The 11,192-nt window shown below is 32.7% G+C and overlaps 1 protein-coding gene and 1 long non-coding RNA gene across 2 annotated transcripts; one reads left to right on the forward strand and one right to left on the reverse strand.

Moving 5' to 3' along the window:
• Positions 1–3,386: 3,386 nt before the first annotated feature.
• Positions 3,387–4,811, reverse strand: LOC107946338 (uncharacterized). Its single transcript, XR_001696904.2, has 2 exons — positions 4,183–4,811; positions 3,387–3,862 (listed from the first exon to the last, which is right to left on the reverse strand). It is a non-coding gene; the product is annotated as an uncharacterized lncRNA (long non-coding RNA).
• Positions 4,812–8,605: 3,794 nt separating this feature from the next.
• Positions 8,606–11,015, forward strand: LOC107946340 (autophagy-related protein 8C-like). Its single transcript, XM_041106962.1, has 6 exons — positions 8,606–8,725; positions 8,850–8,897; positions 9,167–9,222; positions 9,366–9,418; positions 10,491–10,609; positions 10,707–11,015. Exons 2-6 carry the CDS (start codon positions 8,861–8,863, stop codon positions 10,799–10,801), a joined length of 360 nt encoding a protein of 119 aa, XP_040962896.1. The 5' UTR covers positions 8,606–8,725; positions 8,850–8,860; the 3' UTR covers positions 10,802–11,015.
• The last annotated feature ends 177 nt before the right edge of the window (positions 11,016–11,192 follow it).

Consider the following 11,192-nt stretch of genomic DNA (forward strand, 5'->3'; position numbering starts at 1 on the left):
GGTTATGTCTTAGGTTGTCTTAGTTCAGCTCCAAAGATATAGGCGTTTATATAAAGTAAGAAGTAGAGAGAGAGCAAAGAAGTAAGAGATACAACAAAAAGGAAGTGGTCCAAAGAGTAACTTGGAAGGCTCTGAGACCTGCAGGAGAAACGAAAGAGTTGGGTCAAAACAAAATGGGCCAGAAGTGAAGATGGGTCGCTCTTGGAGAAGTGACTAAACCTCGAAGGAACGCACCGGTTGGACCCGTTGCTGGTTTCCAGAGAATGCTCCTTCATCAGTCGATGTGCGCCTAGCAACGTTACCAAACTCTAACCGCACGTCTGGCTGCTTCAAATCCCCTCCCCCAGATGCTGATTTGTTATTATTCAAATGTTAAAGTAATTTTTTATCTCCCAATTAGGCAATTTGGTCCCTTTTTATTTTTAAATTTTATTTCAAGTTCTTTTTTGGATAATAACTTTTTTTTTTATTATCAAGTTGGTATTTCGTCAACTGTTAAACACATTACCTAAAAACTAATGTCATTCATATTTACTGATTTGATATTATTAACCAACCAAATTATATTACAAATTTAATCAAATTATTCCATGTGTATTAAAAAATAAATCGAATTTTTCTTATTCTTTTGAATTCCTTTTAATTTTAATTAACTAAAATATATTAAAAATAAATAAATAAAAACTTTGAATTAATTAATTTCTAATTCTCCCTCTTCTCTCCAATCCCTACCCATTTCTTCTTCTCCCAAATCCCTTCCCATCATTGCTCTTTATCCTCCTCCTTTTTCTTCTTCCAAATCGTGGCCACTTTTGGTGTGTCTAGAAAATGTAGCTCAAGTATGAACCAAGAAACCAGAATCAAAGAAGAATACAGAATTGAAAAGAAATCTTGAAGAAGCCAAAGCCATATTCAAGTAAATTGGGAGGGTTGATGCAAGTTCGTCAGAGAAGGCTGGGCGACTTATCCATTTATGTTGTCGCCTTTCACCTCTCATCTTCTGCCTTCGATTTTATCATTCCATTCTTCCATCTTTGTTTCTTTTATTTAGTTATGAAAATTCTTGATTTTTAATTTGTTTAAGGTTTATTGAAGGTTCAAAAATCCTTATATTGTCGAGGTTTTCTTATTTTCCAAGAAAACTTGTTTTATTATTTTTCATTCGGTTTACTTACCAAACGATTGACGGCTAGAAAAAACTCCTACCCAAAAAATTTTGAGAGTAGTCTCTTCACAACTTCTATCTTCTTTGAAACACTAGAACAACCAAAGTCCTTCAAAAGTAAAGCAATTTATAGAAGAAGGGGTAAAGTGTAAGGGTGTGCATACTTCGGTCAAAACCAAATCAATTCAATTAATCGGTCCGTCATCAAAATTAATTCGGTTAGAGATTGATTAAAAGTTTTGTAAATGTTTGGTTATCAATTAATTCCATTCAAAAGCCGATAATTAATTGATTACCTGAAATTAATAATATATGATATATATATAAACCCAATGACTTATAACGATTGATATAATGAGCCGAAGAAAAAAAATACTATGAAAAGTAATATTAATGCAATATTTTAATTCAGTGTTCCCATGGATATTGTTTTTATGTAATGTTTGTTATTATGTTTTTCCTGTAATATTTTTGTAACACCTCATATGATTCGATCGTTAGTTCTGAGTATGAAATGTCACACTCATTGCCGAAACAACTCATACTAAACATACATGTCATTCCATATAATCAAACCACAAATAGATATGAAGCACAATTTATTCATTTAGGGTTTAAATGAGGTTTAATACGAGATTGTGAATCAAATACAAACTCTTTTTGTCAAGTTTTAACAACATGTCTCGAGACAGGCCTCATCATAAATTTTTAAAATTTTGCTTCGATGTTTACATGTCACGAGACAATGAAGTTCATGTCTTAAAACAATGGTTCTCAAGTTTGGAGGTTGAGTCTCGAGACAAGCCTCCATTGTCTTCCTATTTTAGCTTCGATGTTTGCATGTCTCGAGCTAAGGGGTTCTTGTCTCGAGACCTGGAGCAAGGAAAAAATTATTTAGTTTCGATATGCCCTTGTCTCGAGACATAGGCCATTAGTCTTGAGACTTAGATGAGTTTGTTTCGAGACCAAATTGACATGTCTTGAGACATTAAGCGATTGAATGCATGATAAGGTAGGTTTTTGTTATAACGATCCCGAAATATGCTCTTGTTGTCTCGAGACTTAATGGTCAAATGACCTAAAAAACACATTTTCAATCATTCAAACCTTACCTAATTGTACCTAAAACATACTTAAATTATTAACCCAATGCTAAATCACCACATTAACACATGTAAACATAATCAACCAACATCAAATCCTAGTATCAATGCATTAAGGTTTAACCTATTAATTAACACATTCAAACTTATAAAAAACAAACATAAATAGTCACAAATCAAAAGATAAAACTTAACCTTTTAAACTTTATAGGTCATAATACCAAACGTACCAAATATTAACTTAAGAACATACCAACCGACTTAGATACATATCATACGACCTAAAACACGTATATACACGTATATACATACAAAATAGTAACAAGATTACTTCTAAATTGAGTGTGAGAAATTGGATGCTTGACCTCAAGTCTACTAAGCTCTTATCTGAGGCCTACGCACCAGAAACAAACAAAATCATACGCTAAGTAATAGGGTTTAGTGGTACTAACATGATTCAAAACAATAATAAATTATCATGTTTACATTTTTTTCTCTCATGCTTTTAATATCATGTTTTCATGCTCATTTTCATGTCACATATCAATATTTGAAATAATCTATAATGCCATCTTAATTACATGTAAATTAAAGCATATCATATGGACAATTCATTTTCTCATTTCATTCTTGAATCCATTGATTCATTTATATTCATATTGGCCCTCAAGACTCGTAATAACTTAATTTTATGGTCTTTTACATGCTATCATTGATGTTTATATACAATTTAGAATTCATCATTCAATATTTTAATATCATTAACCAATTTGCATGTTTTATAATTTCTATTAACCGGACACAGATTCAAGATGGATACACGAATCAACCAACCATCATACCAATATAACTAGCACTTAGTGCATCATCGGAACGTCTGAAGTGTATTGTGCTCCGCGCCTCATTGGTATAAACCGAAGTAATATATATAAATATGCCTAGCACCTCATCAATATGTCCGAAATATAATGTGCACTTCGCACTTCATCGATATAAACCGAAGTAAACCCCATACACAAATCCTATGACATACCAATTATACCTAATTCTATTCAAGACCGTTAATAAAATATTCAATGTTCAAAACATATATAATTCTCATGTTAAAAGACATTATGTAACAATTTCAGATCACACTCAAATCATTATATACCATTACATAAAATCACCTAACATTATCATGCCTTGTCATACTATTTGTGACATTCATTTTCTACTCAAATCTTTGCATCAAAACATCATATCCATATCATCATTGTAATGCCCAAATTTGCCCGGCCCGATACAAATATTAGAACCCAAATAAAAAAATAAAATAAACCAAATAAATGTCCAGTTTATTACAACAAGCCCAAACCCGATTACAAAACCCAAAATTCCCAAGCCTAAACTGTTAACTCAATACTTAACCCTCCAGGCCCAAATCACTCAGCCCAAATTAGCCTAACATGGGGAAATCAGAAACCCTAGGCAGCAGTTACCGTGCCGTAATAGAGCACGAGCCCCCTTTCGTGTGTGTGCGCGAGCCTCCGTACGAGCACGCCCCTCCCACACATAGCCCCCCGTACATGCTGGCCCTCGTTCGACCATGTACCTGCAAAGGACCAACAAACGAGCAAAAACAGAAGGCAACAATGGCAAAAAGAGAATAGCAGAGAAAAAATAGCAGATTTTTTTAGAAAAAAATTCTTGTAAATCTTGATTTTATTTCCGGCTATATAAAAGCCGCTTTGGGAATTTGTAAAGGATCCCCCCTTTTTACACATCCAATATATACAAAGATCAAAAAAGAACCAAAAAAGCTTGGAGGTAAATCAGAAAGTTTGTCTTTTTTTTCTTTTCATTTTCTTTTTGAATCGCCTCTTTGTATATATAAGAAAAGCAAATAAAAGGAAAAGAGGAGTCAGAACGCACTTGGGACCAGCCTTGTGCTCTCTTCGTCGCAAATCGGAGTCGAGCATAGGATTCGGAAAGCCCTGTTCTGAGGCGATGAGCGGCGCTGAGAGGGGAGCGTTCGGATTTTTTTAGTTTTTTTAGTTCCGTTTTGCAAAATGAAAGGATGTCTGCTTAGATTAGGGTTTGTTCCAGTTTTATGTAGCTAGAAACGGCGTCGTTTGAGGCCGAGTTCCAGTGGCCTCAAAACGGTACCGTATAAGGCCATACCCACGTGCTCGACCTGACCCGCCTAGGATCCGCGCGATTTTGGACCGAAGGGGTTATTTCGTCCTCAGTCCTTCCGTGTTTGAGGCCGTTTACAATTGGGTCCTATCCCCTTTTGTCATTTGTTTTAATTTTACCCCAGGCATCCTTTTTTTTTGCGATTTGATCCATAGACCTTCTGCACTGACCATGCTAGAACGATGTCTTGTGCCGAATGAAAAGGGTTATTTTTGCGGTTAGTCCCTCCGCTTTTGATTCAGTTCTTAATGGCGTCCTTTTTAGTTTTAAATTTTCCCGTGTAATTTTGTTAACGTTTCATTTTAGTCTCGTTTAAAGCGGTGCCTGTAAGGGTCAGGGATTAATTTCCCGATTAGCCCCCGCATCTTGGCTTGTGTTCCAACCAACTCCTTTTTTATATTTCAAATCCAACCCACTGATTTTATTTAAACTCCAATACGGTCCTTAATCAATTTAAGTTCAATTTTTTTTTAAAAATGGTTACTAATTTTATTTATTTATTTTATTTGATATTCGTTTAATTATTTGTTTTAAATTTCCAATTAAGCTTATAGGTCTTTTATTTATTTATTATTCATTTGCTTTATGTTTATTGGTTGACGCGTATTATTTGTGCTTTATTCTCGCTATCTATTTATTTAATAATGTCAAATGCTTCCAAATTTAGATCTATTCTGGGCATTGTCGTTGTTAAGTTCGTAGTATTATACATGTCATTGTATTATTATTATTCATGCACATTGATACTAGAACTTTTAAATATTAAAACATTTGTATTGTACGATGTATGTTAGGCCTTTGTTTTAAATGCATGTTGTATTATTATTAATAGCTATGTACAATTCCTTTTGCATATTAAATGATTTCTCTAAAAAACCTAATTAATTAAATGCGTTTTTTAACTTTTTATTATTCTTTCACTTAAATTCATAACAAATCTCAAAATAAAGGCAATGCTCGAAATTTGGAATCATCGAGAAAATTGAGCCCTAACGTATTTGGTTTTAATTTTTCTCGTTGAATCTAAATAATCAAATTTTCTTTAATTAAAACACATAAATAAAAGCTCATTCTCGGGAATTTGACGCGTCGTGCCCTAACGCATTGAATATGACGTATTATTTTCTCGAGACGAGGATTTTAAGGTAATGTTCGATATTTAGGAATTTTGTAAAATCGAACCCTAACTTATTGGGTTTTGATTTTCTCATTTGACCCAGATAATCGGACATCCTCCTCAAGATGCATAGGTTTTAAAAGACGAGAGATAAACTTAATTTTGAGGATTTAAAATGTTGCACTCTAACTTACTGAGTGTGACAATTTATTTCTTTGAAATAAGTGAATCTCATCGTCTAATTCATTTTATTCAAAATAAAAGGATCGTATTTTAAAATCTTTTCAAATTTTCGACATTAAGACATTAAACAATCAATTCGGTACCAATTTTGGGCGTCACGAGGGTGCTAACCCTTCCTCGTGCGTAACCGACTCCGGAACCTGTTTTCTCAAATTTCGCAGACCAGAATTATTTTCAAGGTGAGCCGATCACACCTCAATAAAGGATCGGTGGCAACTCCCCATTTCCGTTTTAAAAAAACTTAAAAATGGTTTCGAGAATCATATATATATTTATACATACGAAGTCATGAGAAAGCATATAAACATTACCTTGGTCAATTTAACACTCATCAAACTATATATATATATTGACATCAAATCATGAAAGCACAAATAAGAATAGACTATTTGTCTATGACTTTCATCTTTCCTTTATTTTGAGATGATCCAATGTCGTCTTTAGTTATGTATGATAAATAGGATAATAAAAATAATATTAGTTTCACACAAACACATGAAAACACAACAATTTAACATAACTTATTTTTATTCATTTTAGTTCTTATATCTTTTGATATTTAACATTTAATCAAAATTTGATTTTATATTTATTCACTAGGAACGTTGTACTTTTAATTTATAGTATAATCTTAATTTATTCAATTTGATTCCTAATTTCAACCAGCTTAATTCACTATTTCTACCGCATAATTTAGCTACTAATGTCATATTTCTCTACAATTTGTAAACGGTTTAGAAAGATGGAGAAGATGCTTTCCACCTTCTCTCCCCCACTAAAATGGCTTAGCATGATTAATAAAATAATTTAATTAATCTGGTCTTAATCCATTACTAATTATAAGTATTATTATTATTTAATGCTAATTGATAGACAATGATGAAGAAAGTCATCGATTCCCACTTTCATATTTTTAGTATGGAATAATTATTTCTAAGGACTTGTGAAATTTTCTAATCATTTTTCTATCCTTTTAATCACTTTGCAATTTAATCCTCATACTATTTTTACTAAATCAATTTAAGTATTAACTAATTCCACTTTCTATTCCCTTGTTTAACCTATAACTTCCTCATCTCAACTTAAAATTTTTGGTCCATAGCTAACTTTTCCAACACCACAAGAATATCGTTACAGTTTTTAACTTAGTGTTGTCATTGTTATTTGTTGTTTTATCTTATTTTAAACTTATTTGAACTAAAATAAAGAAAACAAACCTTGTCATTAATCAAAATTAATTCGGTTCAATTATTGAGTTTAAAAAAAATCAGTTCGATTAACAGTAAAGAGGTTTAGAACTTTGATTAATTCAAGTAATGATAGTTCGGTTCAAATAATAACTAAAACGACTATTTGAACAACTCTAGTAAAGTGTATGAAGGAAGTTTAAAATGAAACAACTTCCAAGGACCAATACCATTATGCCGCGTCATGCACAATTATGACATGTTGACTCCCCTTCCTATCTCAAGCAAATGCATGTCCTCCCCATTTGTTGGCGAAATATCAATAGACGCCTTTTTCAAATTGAAATAAAACAGTAATATGTCTTCATCTACATACGCGCTACCTTCCTACCAAGCATGTATCACACACATGATCACTTTTACCTACCGTAAAAGCTAAATTGTCTCAGAAAAGGTCATTTTATTATAACCTTACCCTCGACTAGAGGCAATTGTTATAGGTACCTCACCTATAGACTTCGTTGCCACAACCTCATCGCATAACAATTGTGAACACTTAGACCTCGTCAAGGGCAACACTTTGTCAAGGTCAAGCTCCATGAACAAACAATATGCTTAACACATGGAGCTCCTTTATCCTACCTTGCCAAGGTTAGGTGTTAGGCCTTTTCCAAAAAGTCTCACACGAGGGACCTCGTCTAGCCTGTCCCCTTCCCATCATCACCCACTTAGAATTTTAAAGTGTCGCTCAAGTGGCCGACCATGATATGACCTATGCCATAGGCATGACTAGAGCCCAAGTTAAGAGAGTCACTTTCACTTATAAATACCTCTTTAACCATATATGAGCAAATCTTTTTATTTCTCTTTTTCAACCCCTCCTTCTACAGACTTACTTTAACCATTCAACATTTCAACCTCCAACCGTTTTTTGTCCCCGCTAAAATTTGAAAGTTAAATTTTGTTGTTGTTGTTGTTATACCTTGTGATTAAAACTCTAAAAATTTCTATTCTCAACATAAAAATAGGCAATGATAAGATTTTTCCATATCAATGAAATAAATTAGCTACATTTAGTTTGACATCATAGTGAATTATTAGAAAACAACTTAATTTGGTCAATATTTAAAGCTAAACCTTTTACCGTCAAACGTTGATTGCTAAAATGTAATGAAAACAGAAAAATGATAATAAAAGTTTATTCAATTGGTACATTGAATAAAATTCACATATCATACGATTTAAATAATAATAAATTAAAAAATAGTTAATTTATAAATGTATTTTTTAAAATTTTCAAAAACTCAACGTATTCATAATTGTTATTTTAATAATGTTGTATCTTAAATTCAAACGAGTAAGAGTACAATTAAGGGCGATGAGTCAAAATTACAATAGTAAATGTAATTTTTCAATTATAATAGTTTATATCTTTATAATTTTTAAAAGATTAAATAAAATTTTTATTGCGGGAATCAAAGTACGATTTTATTTTATTAATTTAAAATTTTAAAAAAATTAACTGAAAAATTTTCGATTTTAGGGTACTACCTGCGAGCCCCTACCCTGGGTAGAATGTGTTAAATTGAAGTGATTAGAGTAATAAACCAAAATTGGTTTTGGAAGAGCGGCCCTCACACGTGTAAAGGAAACAACTTCTTTCATAATAAATCAAAAGATATTTCTATTGTTTTCTTCAATCCCTTAGACCACTCTCTCCCCCTTCCGATCGGTATGTAACATTCTCCGTCTCTCTATATTTCCTCTTTCCTTTTTAACGAATCATATTCATTAGTTTTGATCGCTTTATTGATTGAAATTTTCTTTTGCTTTTGCTTTTTGTTTTTGTTTTGTAGATTTTGTTTCTATGGCCAAGAGCTCCTTTAAGTTGGAACACCCTCTCGGTTCGTCTTCATCATCTTCTTTTATCCGATGTTGCTGCTGTTGATCTTATGACGCCCCAATTTTAATATTTTCCCCTATTAATTTACCCTAACCCTTGAATTTTTTCTTCTTTTGCCTGGTCATTCCATTTTTTAAATTGTTGCAATATTTCCCAGTGATAGATTCAATTTTGGAACACCCAATTTAGAGATAATAATAATCAGACAAAGGAACAATTTATCATGTTATATTTATAATGTTGAAGTGTTTGTTGTTTGTTTTGTGCCAGAAAGGAGGCAAGCTGAAGCTGCACGCATTAGGGAAAAGTATCCGGACAGAATCCCAGTATGTCATATTTGATTTATATGTATTTGAATGCAACTTTAGACTTGGTATTTTATATTTCTATCACTTTCAATACACTAATAATAATTTGTGTGATATAAATTTTGAGATAATTAACATTGGTGTTTGATTGTTCGGTGTAGGTTATTGTTGAAAGGGCCGATAAGAGCGATGTGCCTGATATTGATAAGAAAAAGTCAGTTATTCTTTCTCTACTTGTTCTTATGTGGGCGTGGGTTCTAACTAATGTGGATAAATATTTCCTAGTTAAAATGGTTATATAACTAGCAGTGTATACAAGACATGTTCTTGCAAGCTAACTTAGGTTTGGCTTGTTATTCATGATTATCAAGTCGAGCTCGAGCAAGCCAACTTAGATGTCCTAATGCTAGATTCTAGTAGGTTGCAACTTGCAAGTGTAATCCATCTCTTTTTTTTTTTAAAAAAAACAAGAATGTAAGAGAGAGATATATTTATTTTTAATTAATTTTGAATTTTTTCAATTTTAACTCAAGCTTGAGCACAAATAATTGAGCTTGAAGTTGAGCATGAGGATCAAAATCATTTTTACTAGATAAACGAGCTTAATCAAGCCAAACTCAGTGAGCTTAAATAGTTTGATCTTTATCTCAAATTGAGCTTGAGCTAAGTTTTTAACCTCAAATTTCTCAAGTTGAGCTCAAGCTTTTTACAGCATGAGTTTTGACTTGGCTCGACTATATGCCCTAGGTCTAACCATTTGGAGATGGGGTTGCTCTGGAAGGAAAGGTATCATAGTAAGAACTTATTAGGAGCATGAACTTGTATGCTTTCACTGTGATGTATTTCCCTGGTCTAATTTTCTTGAATTAATATTCGTGCATGTTGGATATTGCCCCAGCATGAGTAGGAAGTTTAAATATATTCTGTTACTTAGGGCAGCCACTGAATATAAATATGTTATTGATGTTTGTTAGGTAATTTTTAATCTGAGTTGACATTATTCTGTTTGTTAGGTGAGATGGTGTTTCTAGTATGATACTTGGTTGTTCCTGTTGAAACATGATATTAAATTTTTTAGCACTGGTTTCTTTCTATTTTATTCGGATTTTGGTCCAAGCATAGAATATGAGTATATGTCCGAACAGGTATGCTTCATTATTTGGAAGGTCGTATCTGTGTATCCAATCACAGGTGTCAAAAATGAAGAGCCGGAGCAACATAGTTCTCTGTTCCTATTCCTATCCTGAATTTCACTTCTTTTGAAGCTAAAGGTTCTTCTAATGCAGATATCTGGTTCCTGCTGATCTAACTGTTGGTCAATTCGTTTATGTTGTCCGGAAGAGGATCAAGCTTGGTCCTGAGAAGGCTATATTCATTTTTGTGAAGAACATTCTACCACCAACTGGTGAGATTAACGCTTTAGATCTTACAACCCACTTTTGTTGCATTTTCTGTATTAACAGTTTTTTTTAACAAATGGTGTATCGACAATGTTGGTGCAGCCGCTATGATGTCTGCCATATATGATGAAAACCATGATGAAGATGGTTTCCTTTATATGACTTACAGTGGTGAAAACACATTTGGGATTCATTGAGGCATGTCGTCAAGGGATATCCATGTGAATATGACTTGCAAAAGAATATAAAATTAGTTTAAGATGTACATTCTTTATTGCTCTCTGGTAGGTTATGAGTGTGTCCAACATGGTTATGTTAAATTATGTTAAAGTTTCTCATGTATTTGATAAGTCTTTCAAGGATCTAATTATAAGGTGCTATTATTAATCCAGTCCACCATTCTCAAGCAAATTATCTTCTCGTACACTTTAATTTAATATTGGTAACTTGCTTATATTTGCTAAGCTAAGTTTGCTTTGATATGGATGTTTGCTACGTTGGTTTGATTAATAAACATTTCTTTGGATTTTCAAAGATTTATTGGGATTAAGCTCAGACCATTATCTATGTTCATCACTCATCCCATTA

Source organism: Gossypium hirsutum, chromosome D12, assembly GCF_007990345.1.
Source record: "Gossypium hirsutum isolate 1008001.06 chromosome D12, Gossypium_hirsutum_v2.1, whole genome shotgun sequence".
Taxonomy (NCBI): domain Eukaryota; kingdom Viridiplantae; phylum Streptophyta; class Magnoliopsida; order Malvales; family Malvaceae; genus Gossypium; species Gossypium hirsutum.